Genomic DNA, 23,821 nt, shown 5'->3' on the forward strand with positions numbered 1-23,821 from the left:
CATTAGAGTACAGTTATGGCTCAGCCTCTTACATTGGAATCACCGGTGTTATGTGTTTATGGAAACTGCATATAACATATCAGGCTGCAACATGAAACAGAAGATGTAAATAGATTCCGCATACTAAATGAGCCCACATTATTTATTTATTTACCACCAGTTATTTATATAGCGCACACATATTCCGCAGCGCTTTACAGATAATATTTGCCCATTCACATCAGTCCCTGCTCCAGTGGAGCTTACAATCTATATTCCCTACCACATGTACACACAGACACATTCAATCTAGGGTTAATTTTGTTGGGAGCCAATTAACCTGCCAGTATATTTTTGGGATTGTGGGAGGAAACCGGAGTACCCGGAGGAAACCCACGCAAGTACGGGGAGAATATACAAACTCCACACAGTTAGGGCCATGGTGGGAATCGAACCCATGACCTCAGTGCTGTGAGGCAGTAATGCTAACCATTACACCATCCGTACTGCCCACATAATAAATCTCTGTAAAATAGATCCACTTCTGGTTTAGATATAGATTTTTGCCCATCATTAATGATCAATCATAAGCTATACACATATTCACGGAGACATACAGCATAGTATATCAATATATTCAGTATATGACAAATAGAATAAATATCAGATCCCACAACAATGGTGTAACTATTAAGCAACATCATTTCAGTGATGGGTGAATCCTGATTTATCAGTCTGAAATCTCTTACCCCCAGTTCAGGTGAGGAATCGGGGTTACACCCGGGCACTGACATGCATAGACAAAACATTGTACCTGCTAAAGCGAAGACCAAAGGGTAGATTTACCCATCTTAAAGATTGCAAATCGCATAAAAGACCTTTGTATATAGTAGGCATTAATGCCAACGAACACTGTAGACACTGCCACAATTGAACAGAATGCACGTGTGCCACCAAAATACACCAGAGGTGCCAGCTATCTGCACGTGGATTCCAGACTGTCACTTCCGCCTTCACTGCTTACGTCTTCCAAGAGGTCAGCTCCAAACATCCATAGTAACATGAAAACTACAGCAGCCCAAAGCAGTAATCCGCTGCACACCCCAACACTAGTAGTTCATGCTGCTGTAATACTTGCATATTGCTATATGGAGTACTACAGCAATTGTGTCATATACACCGTTCACATTGTGTGAGTCGATACGATAATGATCTCTGGAATATCAGAATATATTAAAATGCTTTAAGAACATGCAATAAATATCATATAGGACTACAAATGTCTGTATGTTTCTGCCTCTATCTTCACTTCTGTAATTGTCTTTTTGGGTTTCCTAGTTAATTTTTTTTTCTTTACTTTTAAAGTGCCACCTATTAAAGATCAGCCCTGGATCTGAGAAAATCCGAGACAGACGCAAAGACAAGCACAAACAAGAGGATGTGCTTTATATAGGTACAGACACTAAGGGGGACATTTACTAAGCAGTGATAAGAGCAGAGAAGTGAGCCAGTGGAGAAGTTGCCCATGGCCACCAATCAGCACTGAAGTAATATCTATAATTTGCATACTGTAGAATTATACAGAGCTGCTGATTGGTTGATGGGGAACTTCTCCATTGGCTCACTTCTCCGCTCTTATCACTGCTTAGTAAATGTCTCCCTAAAGATCATTTATGACCGTTGATGAGTTACATGAACAGGATACCTTCCGACCCTTATTTATCTGCTACGAGTGTAAAACATGAACCTTAAACCAATGGGTGTGAATACATTAAGTCAGTGGTTCCCAAGTTCAGTCCTCAAGGCACCCTAATGATCCAGGTTTTAAAGGTACCCATGCTTAAGCACAGATGGATTAAAGAAAATGAGTGAGATACTAATTAAATCACCTGTGCTCAACTATGGATATCCTTAAAAACTGGACTGTTAGGTAGGGTATCTTGAGGACCACTGCATTAAGTGTGTGTGCCATTGTTCTAGGTCCCCAATAAAATGTATTGCATTTCTGGCATTTGTAGTGCATCCAAGAACCCCACTATCTCACCTGCATGTTCAGAATACAAAGAAGAAGCTTTCTATAAACAATCCCCTTTGGAAAAATGCTTCTCACCTAGATATTATGTGCTTAACTATTTAAACCTAGCATGGGAATAGTAATTCATATACTAGCAAGGTTTCATCCATCACATGGTTCCCATATAGGTCAGGGATCTCCAAGATAGTCTGCTCATACGCCATAATCGGCTGAACATGACACAAGCCGCAGGATATATAGTAAGGATTGTGTGCGCTTGACGCTCCATGTGATGCACCCTGTACAGCATATTGTAAACTGCTCAAGAACTTGTGCAGAAACAAATAAACTTGAAAATAATTTATTGCAATTAAACGTTCTTCATACATTGCTATGGCCACACCATTAATCCGTTCACAGCAAACAGAGCATCAGGATATGGTGGCTGCCCACATGGTAGCACAAAGGAATAACCCCACCATCCTTTAGTATCAAGTCCTTATATTAATCACACATGAGTTACCAGAAGTGGTGGGGATGTGACCAGGCCATTAATACAGTACGAGTGGCCAAAAGAGCTTGCAGTGCAGAAATAGGAACACCCATGGGTAATGGGAATCTGCAGTATCCTAGGAGTTATAGCAGTCACTTCAGTCCTAGAACAGGGTTAAAACCGATCTGCCGCTCTGCTTGCCACTGCCCGTATATTTCCATACACTTTAGATGGTGGGCTTCCTGTTGGGTTGAGGAAAACAGAAAAAAGTTAAACTTTGGAATACATAAAGCTTAATGTAATGTTTGTAACAAGCTGGATGCACGCATTCTGGTTCAGGAATGAATAATCAGGAAACTGACCAATCACTATGTAACTCTCACTTTGTAGGATCCTTGCCGGCCTTCAGCCCCCTCCCAATTTTACTACATGCCTATCAACCCTGACAACAGTGTGGTCGGAAGATGCAGACCCTGGAGCGGATTGCACTCTTCTCCTGGGCAACAAGGATCTGAGAAATTTCTACAGGTATACTGGACAGAGCATTTGTTCTATGATCTCATAACCCGCAATATTACACTAAACGCCTGATGTTGCAACTTTTGATCGATCATTTAATTGTGACTGGACTGGCCACAAGATCACTTATCAGGCCTGATTCTGAGGTGGGAGTAAAGCAAAAAAAAAAAAAAGTAAGTAACTGCACCTTTGTGAAACCATGTTGCACTGCAGGTGGGGCAGATGTAAAATGTGCAGACAGATTTAGGTTTCTGAAGGGTGTGTCCAACATTTGTGGAGTACAAGCAAAAGCAGACGGTATTTACCTTGCATGCAAAAATGATAAATGCAATAGCTCCCTTTGCATCGTAACATGGTTTGTTCCAGATACAAAGGGGCAGATGTATTAAGCATGGAGAAGTGATAAAGAAGTGATAAGTGGAAGGTGATAAAACACCAGCCAATCATTATGGGTTTGAAAAATGACAGGAGCTGATTGGCTGGTGCGTTATCACCTTCCACTTATCACTGCTTTATCACTTTTCCAGACTTTATATATTTGCCCCAATGTTCCTTGGTCTTTTTTGCTTTACTCCCTCTTCAGAATCAAGCCCTCTGTCTGCTACTGTAACATACTGAAAAGGCTACAAATCGTTCTGGGCCAGCACACGTCACAAGGAGAACACTTCGTTGTGCAAGGAACGAAGGATGACAAAAAGGTGATCTGACCCTAGCCAAAGGCAACTTAAAAGTGTGCTGAAAGTCGCACTGTGTTCTAAAATATATCCAATGTGTGCAGTGGGAACCGGACTTACCCAGAATGAGGTTACAAATAGCTGTTCTTGCCATCTTGATATTTTGAAATGATCCCAGAATGTGTATTTTTCTGTAAAAAAACAAAAACATAAAACTAAACCAATCATTACAGTAACTTAGCACCATTTGCTAAGCAGCATTCTAGAAGTGGGAGGCTAAACATGAACAGCAGACATCTGAAACCAGCGGTGTTACAGAGCGGGATTGCTCTGACTTCATTCTCTGCCCCAACCATCCAGTTTAACTAGTTTACATAGGCGTCACGGGGGGAGTACAGTAGACACATTGGGAATTTTGAAACAATGACAGCACAGGCAAAATGGAGACAATCAGACTAAACTATGTATTTCATTAGGCCTTAGCGTATTGTGTATAGGTACAAAAACACAGGCAGGTCGAGACCATATTCTGAATAAGTCTGAGCCTGCAACTGTGAATTCATACACAATTGTGAAGGCTCCATCCTCTGGGAGTAGGGAACAAAAGTAAAAAAGAGTAAGTAACTGCGCACCAGGGCAAAACCACGTTGCACTGCAGGTAGGGCAGATGTAACGTGCAGATAAATGTAGATGTGACAGGCTTGTCCAAACTCAAATCTAAATTGCAGTGTAAAAATAAAGCTGTCCAGCATCTATGCCAACATGCAAAAGCAGCCAGTATTTACCCTGCATGCAAAAAAATAAAATTAAGTATTTGCACCCCTTGCAGTGTAACCTAGTTTGTCCAAGTGCAAAAAGTTACTTGTTTTTAAAAAACAAAAAACAAAAAAAAAACCCAAAAAACTTTGCTCTTAACTGAAAAACAGGCCATTTATATCTATCTATAAAAGCCAGACTTGGACTGTATACCTGAAATGACAGGTAATGCAGTTGGATCTGCTCTGACCTGACCCTTGGTGAAGGTAGATACGTTTACAGGGCTTCATCTTGCAATAAATAGCCAGGAAGAGGGGGCTGGGCTCTGTGCTTTATAGTCTAGATAACGAGTTCTCAACTCCAGTCCTCAAGTACCACCAACAGGTCAGGTTTTCTAGATTTCTTTAGTCATGCATAGGTGTGGTAATTATTTGCCGAGTCAGTAATTATCCAGCGTGCTCCCACAGACCGAAAGCCTGAAAACATGACCTGCTGGGGATATTTGACAGTGGAGGTCGGGAATCACTGGGTTGGATGATTAGATTTCCACATGTGGCTAGTATAGGAGAATGCCATTGATGGAGCATCTCACATTGCATACTTGGGCATGTAATAACATTGTTTTTTATATTATATTAATAGTCTAGCCGCAAAGGTAATTCAACAGACGCATGTTGCAGTACACTGTATAGATAAATGAGCTTTTAGACCCAGTATAGAGCGTTTTCAACATAAACATCGGGTAGGCTGCAATTGTTAACATTTTTATTATAAACTAAATGCTTTATATATAAATTCAGTTAATATTCATGGGACAGCATATAAAACTCTCAGCTTGGATGATAAAATGATTAGTATTACTGCCTCACAGCACTGTTAGATTTATACAAAGGACCTATCTGTGTGGAGTTTGTATATTCTCTGTGTGCTTGCGTGGGTTCCTCTGGGTGTTCTGGTTTCCTTTCATAATCCAAAAATACTCTGGTAGGCTAATTGGCTCCTGTCAAAAAAATGTATTTCTACTCTGTGTATGTATATACATGTGGTAAGGAATATATGGGTCTATTTTTTAAGCCTTGGAGAGAGATAAAGTACCAGCCAATCAGCTCCTAACTGCCATATTACAGGCAGTGTTTGAAAAATGAGAGGAGTTGATTGGTTGGTGCTTTATCACCGTGCTATTCATCACTCTCCAAGGCTTGATAAATCTGGGCCATAGCATGTAATATGAGTTAAGGGGGATACTCACGGAGCGATCGCTGCTTAAAATCTAAGCAATCTGATTAGATTGCTTAGATTTTAAGCAGTGATCACTCCGTGTGTACCCCCCACAGCGATAGCGATGAGTGGGGCCCGCTGGTGCTAGATTGGTCTGCATGCAGGCCAATCTAGCAGGTCGCTCACTTCACCCGCTGGGTGAAATGAGCGCCCCCCCCCCCCCCCCCCCCCCGTACACATCGCGCTGTGCTGAGCGGGGGGAGAGATGTGTGCTGAGCGAACAGCTCGGCACACATCTCTCCCCAAATCGTCCCTTTAGGAGCAGGTTGGTTGGTACGTAATCTCCATCCACTTTATCTCTCTCCAAGGCTAAGTACATATACCCCATAGATTGTAAGCATCACTGGAGCAGGGATATAAATAACTAGTAACACAGTTACACAGCTACATCACATTTATGTGGAAAGCTCCATTTGGCAAAATGTTTCTTAAATCTTTCTCAAATCATATACGGCAATGGGAAACATTTTTACACGGTAATTATCAACACACAGCATGTTACTTCGGAAGACGTATTCTGACTGGTGAATATCGGGATCAACACTGAACACTATTAAAATTTGACATGACCTCTACTAACAGAGACCAACATGTGCCTCTCACAGCCCGATAGACCTCACTAAAAGGAGGAAAAGCTACACTAGTTCTACCTCTCATTCTAATAGTAACACCAGAAACCATGTGCACAATGTGTTCAGTCTGCATAGAAACCACTGAATGCCCATTTGCTTGTGTATATAAGCACAGAACTTGCAGCATATACTTACGAGTCTGCAAGAACTATCCTGGTTTTCGTGACATTTTCAATGGTGAACTTTGTTTTTCCTCCTTTTCCAGCGATTCTGCCAATAGCACGAGACAGGTGGTCACCTTTCAGGGGCTTAACTGGGAAGAGAAGAAGACAGCACTTCATAAGCAAAGATTCCAGTGACCTCGGAAACAGCTTGGTGGCAGATTAAGGAGTATGGCAGACAGGAGCACTTCTTTAGCGGTCTACTTATCATACTATTAACATATGAAAGTCACCAAGTCTGTCTAGAGATCTGCGGCGGGATGTAATGCAGTCTGAGATCACTGGAGGCGAGGACTTCCGGCCGTTATCTGACTTTTTTTTTAAAGGGGCAATCACTTACAAGGCATGATTCTGCCTTGTGATTGTCCCTTTAAAAAAAAAGTCAGAAATCGGCCAGAAACCAGCACCACTGGCGATCTCTGACTGCATTTCATCCCGACGTAAATGTCTGATTTTCAGGATTTAAATAAGTCCCCGAAACTTGATCTGAGATTACAAACATGCTTTTATTTTTCTCATTGTTTTCTCTGTTTAAAGCAAATCACTCAATAGAAGTTTAAGGGATAGATTTACTAAGCCTTGGAAAGTGATAAAGTGGAGAGAAACTACTAACCAATCAGCTCCTGTCATTTTCCAAACAAAGCTTGTATGTAACATGGCTGTTAGGAGCTGATTGCCTGGTAGTTTATCTCTCTCCACTTTGTCACTCTCTAAGGCTTAGTACATCTCCCCATTAACCACTAAACAGGAATCGCACAGGACAGATTACAGACCACAATAAAAATAATGAGATTACAAAATGTATTCAAATCTAAAATCACTTTCTTTCTTCCCTTTGTACTACATAGGTTTCGCCAACGTTACCCGGAACACTAAAGAGAGTACGTCAGTAACTCAGTCGGCATGTGACAGCATTACATCAGTAAGTTTACCGTCTGTGACTTCAAAAGACTCTAGGAAGAGATCATCGAGACGAACTAAAGCCAAGGAATCCTGAAAAAGAAATAGGGCGAGTTAAACAGCAAATAAATTACTCAGGTCCGTTACATTCTAGACAGGGCCGGTGATTTCTGTTTAATTTTTTAAATGGTCATAAAATGCCAATAATTACTTCTGTGAACAACCGCACAGACTGCGTGACTGCAAACAATATAACAATCTGAGAGAAGGTAAAAATGCAATTGATACAGCTGTCCACAATTGTCCCTTCACTTGGTGCCTTTCATCCCTCCCATGTATCCCTTTCCATGTAACTTCCAACTGTTCAGAGTAGCGGTGGAGTCAAGATGCAATGCTTTGATGACGGGTGGGATGCATCAAACCTAAAATTGCGGTCAAAACTCTGAAAATGCAGTTTTTGGGGGTTTGGTCGCATTTCTCATATGTACCACGCTCAGGAATGCGATCCATAAACCATACGCACCAAGCTCAGGAATGCGATCCATAAACCATACGCACCAAGCTCAGGAATGCGATCCATAAACCATACGCACCAAGCTCAGGAATGCGATCCATACGCGCCAAGCTCAGGAATGCGATCCATAAGCCATACGCGCCAAGCTCAGGAATGCGATCCATAAGCCATACGCGCCAAGCTCAGGAATGCGATCCATAAGCCATACGCGCCAAGCTCAGGAATGCGATCCATAAGCCATACGCGCCAAGCTCAGGAATGCGATCCATAAGCCATACGCGCCAAGCTCAGGAATGCGATCCATAAGCCATACGCGCCAAGCTCAGGAATGCGATCCATAAGCCATACGCGCCAAGCTCAGGAATGCGATCCATAAACCATACGCGCCAAGCTCAGGAATGCGATCCATAAACCATACGCGCCAAGCTCAGGAATGCGATCCATAAGCCATACGCACCAAGCTCAGGAATGCGATCCATAAGCCATACGCACCAAGCTCAGGAATGCGATCCATAAGCCATACGCACCAAGCTCAGGAATGCGATCCATAAGCCATACGCACCAAGCTCAGGAATGCGATCCATAAGCCATACGCACCAAGCTCAGGAATACGATCCATAAACCATACGCACCAAGCTCAGGAATGCGATCCATAAACCATATGCACCACGCTCAGGAATGCGATCCATAAACCATACGCACCAGGCTCAGGAATGCGATCCATAAACCATACGCACCAAGCTCAGGAATGCGATCCATAAGCCATACGCACCAAGCTCAGGAATGCGATCCATGGCCCTCATTCCGAGTTGTTCGCTCGCAAGGCGATTTTAGCAGAGTTACACACGCTAAGCCTCCGCCTACTGGGAGTGAATCTTAGCTTCTTAAAATTGCGAACGATGTATTCGCAATATTGCGATTACAAACTACTTAGCAGTTTCAGAGTAGCTTCAGACTTACTCGGCATCTGCGATCAGTTCAGTGCTGGTCGTTCCTGGTTTGACGTCACAAACACACCCAGCGTTCGGCCAGACACTCCCCCGTTTCTCCAGCCACTCCCGCGTTTTTTCCGGAAACGGTAGCGTTTTTATCCACACGCCCATAAAACGCCGTGTTTCCGCCCAGTAACACCCATTTCCTGTCAATCACATTACGATCGCCGGAGCGAAGAAAAAGCCGTGAGTAAAAAAACTATCTTCATAGCAAAATTACTTGGCGCAGTCGCAGTGCGAACATTGCGCATGCGTACTAAGCAGAAAAACGCTGCAATGCGAAGAAAATTACCGAGCGAACGACTCGGAATGAGGGCCCATAAACCATATGCACCAAGCTCAGGAATGCGATACATAACCATATGCACCAAGCTCAGGAATGCGATCCATAAACCATATACACCAAGCTCAGGAATGCGATCCATAAACCATATACACCAAGCTCAGGAATGCGATCCATAAACCATACGCACCAAGCTCAGGAATAAGATAATAATAAACCCAGAAGTCCTATCATCGTAAAGGACAGCTCTTATCGGGAGAGTTGTCTTCTGTGATTTTCGTCACGCATACAGCGTTATCGCCACTCTACTTGTGATGAGTGGCAGGATGCATGCGATGGGATGGGAGGGGAATGTACAGGTACCACAACCAACCAATCAGACGAAGCCTTCGCACACACCTCCGATCCAAGCTCCTGGTCTTGCAGCAATGCATTGGTTACATAGTGTAAGGACAGAACAAACTAATAAACACAATCCACATAACACAAAGCAGTTCATTTTAAAACCACAATAATAACAGCAGAATCCCACCAGATTGGGAGGATTGGATTTAAATTTACTGCTAAGGCCATCGTGCATAATGGATACATAGGTATGGGATCCAGAACTCCGTAATCCAGAGCGAAACAAAAAGCAGACATTGGGGGTAATTCCAAGTTGATCGCAGCAGGATTTTTGTTAGCAATTGGGCAAAACCATGTGCACTGCAGGGGAGGCAGATATAACATGTGCAGAGAGAGTTATATTTGGGTGTGGTGAGTTCAATCTGCAATCTAATTTGCAGTGTAAAAATAAAGCAGCCAGTATTTACCCTGCACAGAAACAAAATAACCCACCCAAATCTAATTCTCTCTACACATGTTTTATCTGCCTCCCCTGCAGTGCACATGGTTTTGCCCAATTGCTATCAAAAAATAAGAATTTACTCACCGGTAATTCTATTTCTCATAGTCCGTAGTGGATGCTGGGGACTCCGTAAGGACCATGGGGATTAGCGGCTCCGCAGGAGACTGGGCACAACTATAAAGAAAGCTTTTAGACTACTGGTGTGCACTGGCTCCTCCCACTAAGACCCTCCTCCAGACTTCAGTTAAGATACTGTGCCCGGAAGAGCTGACACAATAAGGAAGGATTTTGAATCCCGGGTAAGACTCATACCAGCCACACCGTATAACTCGTGATACAATACCCAGTTAACAGTATGATAACAACTGAACCTCTCAACAGATGGCTCAACAATAACCCTTTAGTTAACAATAACTATATACAAGTATTGCAGACAATCCGCACTTGGGATGGGCACCCAGCATCCACTACGGACTATGAGAAATAGAATTACCGGTGAGTAAATTCTTAATTTTCTCTAACGTCCTAAGTGGATGCTGGGGACTCTGTAAGGACCATGGGGATTAAACCAAAGCTCCCAAACGGGCGGGAGAGTGCGGATGACTCTGCAGCACCGAATGAGCAAACTCAAGGTCCTCCTCAGCCAGGGTGTCAAACTTGTAGAATTTAGCAAACGTGTTTGACCCCGACCAAGTAGCTGCTCGGCAAAGTTGAAGAGCCGAGACCCCTCGGGCAGCCGCCCAAGAAGAGCCCCCCTTCCTCGTGGAATGGGCTTTTACTTATTTAGGATGCGGCAGTCCAGCCGCAGAATGTGCAAGCTGAATCGTACTACAGATCCAGCGAGCAATAGTCTGCTTTGAAGCAGGTGCACCCAACTTGTTGGGCGCATACAGGATAAAGAGCGAGTCAGTCTTTCTGACTCCAGCTGTCCTGGAAACATAGATTTTTTAGGGCCCTGACTACATCCAACAACTTGGAAGACTCCAAGTCATTTGTAGCCGCAGGCACCACGATAGGTTGGTTCAGATGAAAAGCGGATACCACTTTGGGGAGAAACTGGGGACGAGTCCTCAATTCTGCCATATCCATATGGAAAATCAGATAAGGGCTTTTACATGACAAAGCCGCCAATTCTGATACACGCCTGGCCGAAGCCAAGGCCAACAACATGACCACTTTCCACGTGAGATATTTCAAATCCACGGTTTTCAGTGGCTCAAACCAATGTGACTTTAGGAAATCCAACACCACGTTGAGATCCCAAGGTGCCACTGGAGGCACAAAAGGGGGCTGAATATGCAGCACTCCCTTAACAAAAGTCTGAACTTCAGGTAGTGAAGCCAGTTCTCTCTGGAAGAAAATCGATAGAGCCGAAATCTGGACCTTAATGGAACCCAATTTAAGGCCCATAGTCACCCCTGACTGTAGGAAGTGCAGGAAACGGCCCAGCTGAAATTCCTCCGTTGGGGCCTTCCTGGCCTCACACCACGCAACATATTTTCGCCATATGCGGTGATAATGGTTTGCGGTTACTTCTTTCCTAGCTTTAATCAGCGTAGGAATGACTTCCTCCGGAATGCCCTTTTCCATCAGGATCCGGTGTTCAACCGCCATGCCATCAAACGCAGCCGCGGTAAGTCTTGGAACAGACAGGGCCTCTGCTGCAGCAGGTCTTGTCTGAGCGGTAGAGGCCATGGGTCCTCTGACATCATTTCTTGAAGTTCCGGGTACCAAGCTCTTCTTGGCCAATCCGGAACAATGAGTATAGTTCTTACTCCTCTTCTCCTTATTATCCTCAGTACCTTTGGTATGAGAGGAAGAGGAGGGAACACATAAACCGATCGGTACACCCACGGTGTTACTAGAGCGTCCACAGCTATCGCCTGCGGGTCTCTCGACCTTGCGCAATATTTTTCTAGCTTTTTGTTTAGGCGGGACGCCATCATGTCCACCTGTGGCTTTTTCAACCGGTTTACAATCATTTGAAAGACTTCTGGATGAAGTCCCCACTCTCCCGGGTGGAGGTCGTGCCTGCTGAGGAACTCTGCTTCCCAGTTGTCCACTCCCGGAATGAACACTGCTGACAGTGCTAACACGTGATTTTCCGCCCATCGGAGAATCCTTGTGGCTTCTGCCATTGCCGTCCTGCTTCTCGTGCCGCCCTGTCGATTTACATGGGCGACCGCCGTGATGATGTCTGACTGGATCAGTACCGGCTGGTTTTGAAGCAGGGGTTTTGCCTGACTTAGGGCATTGTAAATGGCCCTCAGTTCCAGAATATTTATGTGCAAGGAAGTCTCCTGACTTGACCATAGTCCTTGGAAGTTTCTTCCCTGTGTGACTGCTCCCCAGCCTCGAAGGCTGGCATCCGTGGTCACCAGGACCCAGTCCTGTATGCCGAATCTGCGGCCCTCTTGAAGATGAGCACTCTGCAGCCACCACAGCAGAGACACCCTTGTCCTCGGAGACAGGGTTATCAGACGATGCATCTGAAGATGCGATCCGGACCACTTGTCCAACAGGTCCCACTCAAAGGTTCCTGCATGAAACCTGCCGAATGGAATCGCTTCGTAGGAAGCTACCATTTTTCCCAGGATCCGCGTGCAGTGATGCACCGACACCTGTTTTGGCTTTAGGAGGCCTCTGACTAGAGATGACAGCTCCTTGGCCTTCTCCTCCGGGAGAAACACTTTTCTCTGTTCTGTGTCCAGAACCATCCCTAGGAACAGCAGACGTGTCGTAGGGACCAGCTGTGACTTTGGAATGTTTAGAATCCAGCCGTGCTGTTGTAGACCTTCCCGAGATAGTGCTACCCCTACCAACAACTGCTCTCTGGACCTCGCCTTTATCAGGAGATCGTCCAAGTACGGGATAATTAAAACTCCCTTCTTTCGAAGGAGTATCATCATTTCGGCCATTACCTTGGTAAAGACCCTCGGAGCCGTGGATAGACCGAACGGCAACGTCTGGAATTGGTAATGACAATCTTGTACCACAAATCTGAGGTACTCCTGGTGAGGATGGTGACAATGCTAAATTCTTTTGTCGTATAAACAACCCTTAATGAAGTCTAAGAACACTGTACGCTGTTTACTTAAGAAATACCGTAAGGGTACGCTAGTTGCGTAACGATCGCTCAGCCGAAGGCGAGGCGCTCAAGCGTCACGTTCGCTCACGGCCCAGTGATCACAGGACAACACGTTATTGGTTATGACTAGAGTAATGATTCGCTACGGCGTAGCGGACGCTCGAGACCACGAGGAGATCACCAGCGGCGCAGACGCTCACAGCGCTATACCTTTATGTCTAAACCTTTTATCAATGAAATACACAGAATACCTTAATGTGAATACAGGGTGTAAGTGCAACCTTGAGTAACCTGACTAACTACAAAGCTGCTTGAGCGTCACCGACGCTCAAGTGAACACTTAAAACTATAGGAAATACACAGATACTGGTTTAGGGTCCAAAGCCTATTATCTGTATTATAACTATTATACTTGCAAAAAGAATCACAGTACAAATGATACACTACAATATAACAGAGACTTCCTAACCGAATAACTATACAAGAAATACAATACAATACTAATCTAATACAATACTAATCAAGGGAAAATACGAGAGAGAGAGAGAGAGAGAGAGAGAGAGAGAGAGAGAGAGAGAGAGAGAGAGAGAGAGAGAGAGAGAGAGAGAGAGAGAGAGAGAGAGAGAGAGAGAGAGAGAGAGAGAGAGAGAGAGAGAGAGAGATATGAGAGAAATGGCTCACAGAAAGACAATGATTACGGAGAGAAACTTACGCACAAAGGGTATGATCGCATGCGCCTCGATATCCAGCTCCCGATTATCAGCAAGAAAACCGTTGATGAGAGTGAAGTTGGATATGGTCGGCCTGCCTATTTATGCCCCACACACAATGCAATCTCATAGTCCCTACAATCCCATTGTCCATTGGACGAAGGAATTCGGCCCCGCATCATAACAAAAGGTCATAGGTTGATTCATACAGGTGGGCTGTGACGATTTCCAACAGCTCAGGTGGGTGGGAAACTGGGTTTCCCGCCGCATACCTGAGTATGAGTAAACAATAGAAATGGACATAAACTTCTTATGTCCATAACTATCCGCACGAGCGATTAATACGCTCCAAACCAACACCGGAATATTGTTAATTAAATACTCTTCCGATGGGTACCAAACACTGCTGTATGATTCCTGTTAGACCCTTCGCACAATACAAAGAGGGATTCCTCCGTTCAGGGACATTCTATATTAACCAAACTTTCAGAATCTATCAAAGGGACCATGGTCTACAAACTACATTAATTGTGAAAATATGTAACGAATGAGTCGCACGCTACGGCTACATAAACTCTACCATAAATACGCATACCGTGCGTCCGCGGGTGCACGCTATTGCGGGTATGCGCCTTCACGGGAGAGCGTACGCATGCGCAGCGCAGACCAGTGTGCGGTGCAAATATGGCAATGTGTATAGAAACATTTTTCTGACTTTGACAATGGTAAATGGGGACATGTAGGTAAGCATCCTTGATGTCCAGTGATACCATGTAATCCCCCTCGTCCAGGCTTGCAATAACCGCCCTGAGCGATTCCATCTTGAACTTGAATTTTTTTATATATGTGTTCAAGGATTTCAAATTTAAAATGGGTCTCACCGAACCGTCCGGTTTCGGTACCACAAACATTGTGGAATAGTAACCCCTTCCTTGTTGAAGTAGGGGCACCTTTACTATCACTTGTTGTGAATACAGCTTGTGAATTGCCTGTAACACTGCCTCCCTGCCTGAGAGAGTGGTTGGCAAGGCAGATTTGAGGAAACGGCGGGGGGGGAGACGTCTCGAATTCCAGCTTGTACCCCTGAGATACTACTTGAAGGATCCAGGGATCCACCCGTGAGCGAGCCCACTGATTGCTGAAGTTTTTGAGACGGGCCCCCACCGTACCTGGCTCCGCCTGTGAAGCCCCAGCGTCATGCTGTGGACTTAGAGGAAGCGGGGGAGGACTTTTGCTCCTGGGAACTGGCTGTATGCTGCAGCTTCTTTCCCCTACCTCTGCCTCTGGGCAGAAAGGACGCGCCTTTAACCCGCTTGCCCCTATTGGGCCGAAAGGACTGTACCTGATAATACGGTGCTTTCTTTGGTTGTGAGGGAACATGGGGTAAAAATGTAGACTTCCCAGCTGTTGCTGTGGAAACGACTGGCAGAAATGGACATTGCACTAATTTTGGATGCCAGCCGGCAAATATCCCTCTGTGCATCCCTCATGTATAAAAGTGCGTCTTTTATATGCTCTACGTTTAGCAATATAGTGTCCCTGTCTAGGGTATCTATATTTTCTGACAGGGAATCTGACCACGCAGCAGCAGCACTGCACATCCAGGCTGAAGCAATAGCCGGTCTCAGTATAACACCTGCGTGTGTATATATAGATTTCAGGATAGCCTCCTGCTTTCTATCAGCAGATTCCTTCAGGGCGGCCGTATCCGGAGATGGTAGTGCCACCTTCTTTGACAAGCGTGTGAGCGCTTTATCCACCCTAGGGGATGTTTCCCAGCGTGACCTATCCTCTGGCGGGAAAGGGTACGCCATTAGTAACCTCTTAGAAATTACCAGCTTTTTATCAGGGGAAGCCCACGCTTCTTCACACACTTCATTTAACTCTTCAGATGGAGGAAAAGCTACTGGTAGTTTTTTCTCTCCAAACATTATACCCTTTTTTGAGGTACCGCGGGTAACATCAGAAATGTGCAACACATTTTTCATTGCCTCAATCATGTAACGTGTGGCCCTACTGGAAGTTACATTAGTCTCATCGTCGTCGACACTGGAGTCAGTATCCGTGTCGACATCTGTGTCAGCCATCTGAGGTAGCGGGCGTTTTAGAGCCCCCGATGGCTTTTGAGACGCCTGGGCAGGCACAGGCTGAGAAGCCGGCTGTCCCACAATAGGTATGTCGTCAAACCTTTTATGCAAGGAGTCGACACTGTCGCGTAAGTCCTTCCACAGCACCATCCACTCAGGTGTCGACCCCGCAGGGGGTGACATCATGTTTACAGGCATTTGCTCCGCCTCCACATAAGCCTCCTCATCAAACATGTCGACACAGCCGTACCGACACACCGCAAACACACAGGGAATGCTCTGACAGAGGACAGGACCCAACAAAGCCCTTTGGGGAGACAGAGAGAGAGTATGCCAGCACACACCAGAGCGCTATATAACACAGGGATCCCACTATCAATGAGTGTTTTCCCTTATAGCTGCTTTTTTATATATATCATATATATATATTATCTATACTGCGCCTAAATTTAGTGCCCCCCCCCTCTCTTTTTTACCCTTCTGTAGTGTTCAGACTGAAGGGGAGAGCCAGGGAGCTTCCTTCCAGCGGAACTGTGAGGGAAAAATGGCGCCAGTGTGCTGAGGGAGAAGCCCCGCCCCCTTTTCGGCTGACTTTCTCCCGCTTTTTCTGGAATACTGGCAGGGGTAATTTTACATCTATATAGCCTCTAGGACTATATATGATGTATATTTGCCAGCCAAGGCGTCATATATTGCCCTCAGGGCGCCCCCCCCCCCCCCCCCCCAGCGCCCTGCACCCATCAGTGACCGGAGTGTGAGGTGTACATGAGGAGCAATGGCGCACAGCTGCAGTGCTGTGCGCTACCTTGGTGAAGACCAAAGTCTTCTGCCGCCGATTTTCCGGACCTCTTCGTTGCTTCTGGCTCTGTAAGGGGGACGGCGGCGCGGCTCCGGGAACGAACACCAAGGTCGGGTCCTGCGGTTGATCCCTCTGGAGCTAATGGTGTCCAGTAGCCTAAGAAGCCCAAACTACCACCTGTTAGGTAGGTTCGCTTCTTCTCCCCTTAGTCCCTCGCTGCAGTGAGTCTGTTGCCAGCAGATCTCACTGTAAAATAAAAAACCTAAATATACTTTCTTTCTAGGTGCTCAGGAGAGCCCCTAGTGTGCATCCAGCTCAGCCGGGCACAAGATTCTAACTGAAGTCTGGAGGAGGGTCTTAGTGGGAGGAGCCAGTGCACACCAGTAGTCTAAAAGCTTTCTTTATAGTTGTGCCCAGTCTCCTGCGGAGCCGCTAATCCCCATGGTCCTTACGGAGTCCCCAGCATCCACTTAGGACGTTAGAGAAATCCTGCTGCGATCAACTTGGAATTACCCCCACTGTTCCTTACAGTTATACTATGTGATCCAAGAAGGTAATGATGGGGATGATACAAGGTGTACTGACAACAGGTTAACTAGTTTGTAAAAACCCAATTCCAAACCATTGCAGATAATACGTTCCTTACCTGTATATAAAATATGACAAATACTGTTCTCTAGACTATTTTATATATTAATAATACAAATTGGCATCCAAATATGAGCGACATACTGTGCTAAACTCTGTCCTTAATAACAGTTATCTCTGGCTTACCAGAGCTCAGAGACAAGGGAGTGGTATGGGGGAAGCTGATCCAGGAGAGAACACTAACTACATTAATTTACTAAAAAGCTTACACCCTCCTTGGTGATAGGATCTATCTAAAGATACGTAAACCTACCACAAGCAACTCCAGCTACTGCACTTTATGGCAGTAACATAGCAGAATAACAACTCACCTCCACCTGGAATCCCAAAATAAAGGCTTTGACAAAATCTGCAGCTTTGGTTAGTGCCCCAACATCCGATGTTTCTTTACAGGTCTGGAAAAGAGGCGAAAACATTATTACATTACTGGTATCAACTCAACAGGAGACACCTGAACTTGTCCTGCAACTCCTGTAAACCGAAACACTGCATAGAAGTTCTACAAACCTTCAGTATAATGACATTGAGTGTGGTTAGGATATGTGCTGATCACAATAAAGATCTATTCAATCAAGGCCTAACAGAAAGAGATATAGATTCAATTTCCCTCTCTGTAGGGGACAACATGCCATAGAGGTATCCCCACACACATAGGTCCAAGCAGACATTACATGCCCCTTTATAACAATGTCAATAAAATCTTCTCAACTCCCCATATTGAATCACTGGGGGGGGGGGTAAATAAGAGACAGTATACGCTCCCCAATAGGATCTGGATAGGAAAAATGTGCCATGGTCTGAAAAGTGAGAGAAATTAACATTTCTCATAAAATAAAAAAAATTTGAGTTTGGTCCTTCATGTATTCCCCAGATGCCGGCCGAAGTCAGACATTTTTTTTAAAGGGGAAATCACTTACAAGGCAAAACCATGCCTTGTAAATGATTGCCCCTTTAAGGAAAAAAAAAAAATGTCCAAGTTCGGCCGGCATCCCGCACAGCTGCAGAACTCAGGCGGCATTAAATCCGGCCCATAGTGTTTCTTTTAAACATTGGGGCCAACTGCTATCCAGAAGACATGCAGGACACTGCATGAGATGTCTCTGCCATCCCACATATGGCCCCTGGACCATACCATTCCAATCCAATGTGAGGTATCAAATCTACCCTTGAGCCCATCTGTGTAATAATCCATTGTTATAATTTCATTTTTTTGTGACCATCCACCATACAAAATATCTGACAAAAGGCTACAAATACATACACTGGAGAATGCTATGCACATCTTACTGTGGTTTAACCAGGGGGATGTTAGTTCTTCCACAGACAATATCCATATACTGCTCCACAGTGTTACCTTATGTTAAATCTAAAATATATGCCTCACCCTTATTTCAACGTTCCGCGTTTTCAGGTTAAATCGGACTTGGAGCTGTAAGTGTTCTACAATAGGGGTAAAAATCTTCATCCAGTTTTCTTTCAGGGGGGTGTATCTGTGCGACGGAACAGGGATTTTTCTCATTTCATCTTTGTCTCCCTGTAAAAGGTACATTTTCAGCTGTGAAATGCTAATAGCATAATATAGGAAACCAAGGTATACAAATACATAGATTTAGGATAATTTCTATTGCTGCAAATTGTAATTCTACAAAACGTAACATCCCATATTAAAGACGTCGGAAGACTAGGCTTTATTACGCTCAATGTGTACCAGCCTACCGTGTAAAATAATGAGCTCAGCCCAAAGCTTAACGTGACTGTCCAAATTCACGGGGCTGGATTACTTGGAGGATTGCATTTACTGCAGGAGGGAAATACTACATGCACCCTACTAGAGAATGTATACAGCCAACTCTTGCAGACGGGATGTAACTAACATTGAAACATAGAATTTGACGGCAGATATAAACCACGGGTTTGGTTAGGGTATTGGGGTTTGTTTAGCAGTTTGGGTATTAGGGATAGCGTATTAATTCATACTGGCCTACTTTAATTATCTCCTCTCCGGGAGAGCTCAAAGAGATACACGCACACACATACACACTAGGATTCATTTTGTTTGGTTGGGGGCCAGTTAACCTACCTGGATATTTTTGGTATCGCTTGGACTTATTTCTATAAAGAAAAATCTCTATATAGTTGGCTTTACCATGTTAATACTAGTACACAGGAGGGGTGTGAAACGGGAGCCCGGCGGACGGGATGCCTGCGATCACATGACAGACATCGGCATCCCGACAATTAGATTGTAAACAGGGGACTGGGTAATTATTTTACCCCTCCCCTAACCCGCCTGTGGCGGATGGTAGGACTAAGATTGTGGGGGTGGCGGCTACGGCTATAACCCCCCTCCTAGTGCCTAACCCTAACCTCGATACTTGCCTTCGGGGTGCCGGGATTCCCGAGTGGTGTTAGCATCGGTCACATAACCACGGCATCCCAACCCACCGGGATATTTTTGGTATTGTTGTATAACGTTAATCCGTTTTAAGGTCAGTGATCGCATTCACTTTGAACATTATGTGCTATCAATTAGGTTCCTGTCACATCAGAAGATTCAAGTCATTTACAGCTCAGACGGTGGCACATGCAGTAGCCACAGCAAATATATATATAGCATTAGTGAGGCAGCGCCTCTAGCCTGCAATATATCTTCTGAGGCCAGTCAGGAGCAGGCTACCTGCAGTATTACCCAAACACACAAGTAACCACTTTCATGGTAGCACCTAGATTCCCTCCGCCGAAATAACCTTTCCCGTCAGGAACTGGGACGTCGAACTATTTGGAACAGTATCCTGAAGCGTGGCGAACAAAGCGAGCCTGCAGGGGTACAATGGAGGCCAAATAAGAAAAAAATAATAAAAAAATAAAGACACAAAAAAAACCTAGATTTTAGAAAAAATATAAACACTGTAAGGGCATAAAACCACTTCCGCCCTCAGTAGATGTTACTTACGGCAAAGGGAATATAGAACAAAGTCTACTTTCATGATTGGACATAGCTGCCAGTTAGATCACCAAGTGTAGTCCTTGCTACTCAAGAAGATTATTTTGTCCTTTGCACAGTACTTGGAGCAGACTTGAACAACCTGTGCTTCTTTGAAAGTCGCCGGCAAGACACGCTGAGACCTGCAGTTTCTAAGATGTTGCCGGCAAGGCACGCTGAGACCTGCAGTTCCTCAGATGCCACCGGCAAGGTACGCAGAGACCTGCAGTTCCTCAGATGCCACCGGCAAGGTCCGCAGAGACCTGCAGTTCCTCAGATGCCACCGGCAAGGTACGCTTAGACCTGCAGTTCCTCAGATGCCACCGGCAAGGTACGCTTAGACCTGAGCTTCCTCAGATGCCACCGGCAAGGCACACTGAGACCTGCGGTTCCTCAGATGCCAATGGGAAGGCACGCTGAGACCTACGGTTCCTCAGATGCACCCGGCAAGGGACACTGAGACCCGCGGTTCCTCAGATGCCACTGGCAAGACACGCAGAGACCTGCAGTTCCTCAGATGCCACCGGCAAGGTACGCAGAGACCTGCAGTTCCTCAGATGCCACCGGCAAGGTACGCTTAGACCTGAGCTTCCTCAGATGCCACCGGCAAGGCACACTGAGACCTGCGGTTCCTCAGATGCCAATGGGAAGGCACGCTGAAACCTACGGTTCCTCAGATGCCACCGGCAAGGCACACTGAGACCCGCGGTTCCTCAGATGCCACTGGCAAGACACGCAGAGACCTGCAGTTCCTCAGATGCCACCGGCAAGGTACGCAGAGACCTGCAGTTCCTCAGATGCCACCGGCAAGGTACGCTTAGACCTGAGCTTCCTCAGATGCCACCGGCAAGGCACACTGAGACCTGCGGTTCCTCAGATGCCAATGGGAAGGCACGCTGAGACCTACGGTTCCTCAGATGCCACCGGCAAGGCACACTGAGACCCGCGGTTCCTCAGATGCCACTGGCAAGACACGCAGAGACCTGCAGTTCCTCAGATGTCACCGGCAAGGTATGTGGTGACCTGCGGTTCCTCAGATGCCACCGGCAAGACACGCAGAGACGAGACCTGCAGTTCCTCAGATGTCACCAGCAAGGTATGTGGTGACCTGTGGTTTCACAGCAGCTGGAGAACCACATAACTATATCTGCAGCACAGAATCAACTGCTCCCCCTCCCTGTCCGCACCCATACATACCATCAGCTTGTCCCCAGATATCGGTGGGAAATCCGGCCTTTTCTTGGGCTGCTCCCCGGTCTCCATGGGTCTGTCCTCTGCCGCCCTCCTCTTCCTGCTCTTCTTGCTGGTCACGGTGGTGAAGGCCTCCCCGGAGGCGGCTGTGCTCTCAGCTTCCATATTATCGGCTCCGATTCCTCACTCCCAGGTCACCACACGTGTAAATCAGCTGCCATCCGGGTACAGAAAGGGGGGACGGCCAGAACGTAACCAGAATAGAAGCTATTTAGAATGACGTCACTAGGAAGGACCCAAACGGTATTTCCGGTAGGATTCTAGTGAGCTGCCTTGACGATGCCTGTGCACAACTTCTAGCACGTTACTCATTCAGTCATTGGGAAGGGGCGAGGGAAGGGCAGCCACAGCCCTCCGCCGCCACTGGTGCCTCTGTGACAGTTGGGCTCCCCTGGTGGGTGGGCGGAGCCTGTGTGTGTTTGGGTGACAGTGAGCGTCAGCTCCTCTGGTCACACAGGAGACCGCAGCCATGGCCTCACCGCTGGAGAAGCCGCAGATCATCGCCCACGTCCAGAAGTCGGTGAATTACACGCTGTTTGACTGCAAGTGGATCCCGTGCAGCGCCAAGTTCGTCTGCCTGGGCAACCTGGCCCGGGGCAGCGGCGTCATGCAGGTCTACGAGATCCAGCACGGGGAGGCCAAGCTCGTCCGGGAGGTCAGCACCGGGAACTACGGCCGATGGGGAGCTGGGGTGCCGGGGGTCATGGTGGGGATGCCGGGGATATAATGGGGAAGCGCAGCGTGCTGTGTAACGTGTCCAGTGTATCTGTGTTACCATGGCAACTGGTGGCTGGAGATGGCCTCTGCCCAACCTACAGCTTTGTGCCAGGAACCTTGTGCCTCATGTACAGTCAGTAGTATGGCAGACAGAGGCAGAACTCTGGGAGGCAACAGAGTCAGCTGCCGCCGGGCTCCTGTTTTGAAAGGGGGCACCTCTCCTCCTGTTCTGTGTGTTCAGCGACATTAATCAATTAAGTTAATTGACATCAGCCGTTATCTCTTTCGTAGCCGACTTCCCCACTAGTCACTGCACCTTACAAATCACACCCTCTTTATTATAGATATACTGGAAGCAGGCACCTTACTGATGAAGCTATTTGCTCCTATAAAGGAAGCATGAGAATTCTAACTATGCAGTTATTTCTCTGACAATTACGCGTAACTTCATATAGTTAGAATTCTCATACTTCCTATGCATGAGCAGATATCTCCATCAGTAAGGTGCATGCTACCAGTGTAAAAGGTTGTGGTTTCTAATCCTGGATATGACACTTGCAAATTAATTGTCAGAGAAATAATCAGCATTGTGAGTGACTGAGCAGATCTATGTAGTGTGTGGTTGGACCCCTACATAGATCTGCCTGGTTGCAACGGTTTTGTAGTAGCTTCATATGGTTAGAATTAGAGATGAGCGGGTTCGGTTTTACTCTGTGTTACTCGGATCTCAAAACGGCATCTTATTGGCTCACGGATGATATATAGGGGGGGAGGCACCAATATTTTTCTTGTTTCCGGGCAACTGGGATAAACTTACGCCACTGATGGCAGATTAATTTGAATTGCTTCAACAATCAGGAGCAAGCACATACATTAAATTCGAATAATCCAACCATGATTTCACCACAACATTCATAGTGTATGCATGTGTGTTATCGATCTATCTATCTATCTTGCCTTTCTTTCTTTCATTCTCTCTCTCTCTCTCTCTCTCTCTCTCTCTCTCTCTCTCTCTCTCTCTCTCTCTCTCTCTCTCTCTCTCTCTCTTTTCAGCACCCCCCCTCTCTTTCCCCCTCCTGCCGATGTGTGCGGACGATCTAAACAATCTCGTTCAGTAATGAAAACGAGAAATCGTTCATATTGCTCGGTGTGTATGCATCAACGATGAACAATGCTCGGCTCTGCGATCATTCATCGTTCTCAGTTGCTTTGCAATGCAAGTTGATTTGGACGATGATCGATCCTGAGTCAGATCAATCATCATCAAAATTGCAAGCATGGCTGAGTGTGTAGGCCCCTTATCTCTTCCCCCTCATCTATAGCCCCATATACACTAGACAAGAAAATGAAAGATCTCTCTCTGAAGGGCCGATCTGAGCGAGATCTTTTACAATCTCGGCTAGTGTGTATACTCAATGTCGTATTGTGCGCTCCCATGCATTGTTAACGACCCCCTCCCTCGTCTGAACATGTAAAGATGAGGGAGGTCCTCGTTA

The 23,821-nt window shown here is 45.9% G+C and overlaps 2 protein-coding genes and 1 long non-coding RNA gene across 4 annotated transcripts in view; 2 read left to right on the plus strand and 1 right to left on the minus strand.

Annotated features, from left to right (window-relative positions):
• Positions 1-1,348: 1,348 nt before the first annotated feature.
• Positions 1,349-7,532, plus strand: LOC134910411 (uncharacterized). The gene is made up of 3 exons (XR_010176191.1): positions 1,349-1,432; positions 2,877-3,014; positions 7,355-7,532. It is a non-coding gene; the product is annotated as an uncharacterized LOC134910411 (long non-coding RNA).
• On the minus strand, positions 2,339-21,713 carry PNO1 (partner of NOB1 homolog). The gene is made up of 7 exons (XM_063918403.1): positions 21,555-21,713; positions 18,759-18,908; positions 17,686-17,769; positions 7,439-7,499; positions 6,481-6,598; positions 3,800-3,870; positions 2,339-2,728 (listed from the first exon to the last, which is right to left on the minus strand). Exons 1-7 carry the CDS (start codon positions 21,711-21,713, stop codon positions 2,661-2,663), a joined length of 711 nt encoding a protein of 236 aa, XP_063774473.1. The 3' UTR covers positions 2,339-2,660.
• A 57-nt stretch (positions 21,714-21,770) lies between these two features.
• Positions 21,771-23,821, plus strand: part of DNAAF10 (dynein axonemal assembly factor 10) — a 61,927-nt gene continuing 59,876 nt past the window's right edge. The window contains exon 1 of one of the 2 annotated variants that reach the window (XM_063918402.1): positions 21,771-21,860. In XM_063918402.1, the coding sequence (XP_063774472.1) occupies positions 21,825-21,860 (36 nt within the window). In that variant the 5' untranslated portion in view covers positions 21,771-21,824. Of the gene's footprint in view, positions 21,861-21,921; positions 22,264-23,821 lie in introns of those variants that run through there. The other variant, XM_063918401.1, reaches the window with a different exon arrangement.

Source organism: Pseudophryne corroboree, chromosome 4 (genome assembly GCF_028390025.1).
Source record: "Pseudophryne corroboree isolate aPseCor3 chromosome 4, aPseCor3.hap2, whole genome shotgun sequence".
Classification (NCBI taxonomy): Eukaryota; Metazoa; Chordata; class Amphibia; order Anura; family Myobatrachidae; genus Pseudophryne; species Pseudophryne corroboree.

Bases quoted from the DNA above. Each gene is read 5' to 3' on its own strand.
- PNO1 (XM_063918403.1), bottom strand. From the start codon at position 21,713: ATGGAAGCTGAGAGCACAGCCGCCTCCGGGGAGGCCTTCACCACCGTG. The intron at 18,909-21,554 runs GTATGTATGGGT...TACCTTTTACAG, and splicing joins TATCTGGGGACAAGCTGATG to GGAGACAAAGATGAAATGAG. The intron at 7,500-17,685 runs GTGAGTTGTTAT...TTTCTTTTTCAG, and splicing joins TTTTGGGATTCCAGGTGGAG to GATTCCTTGGCTTTAGTTCG.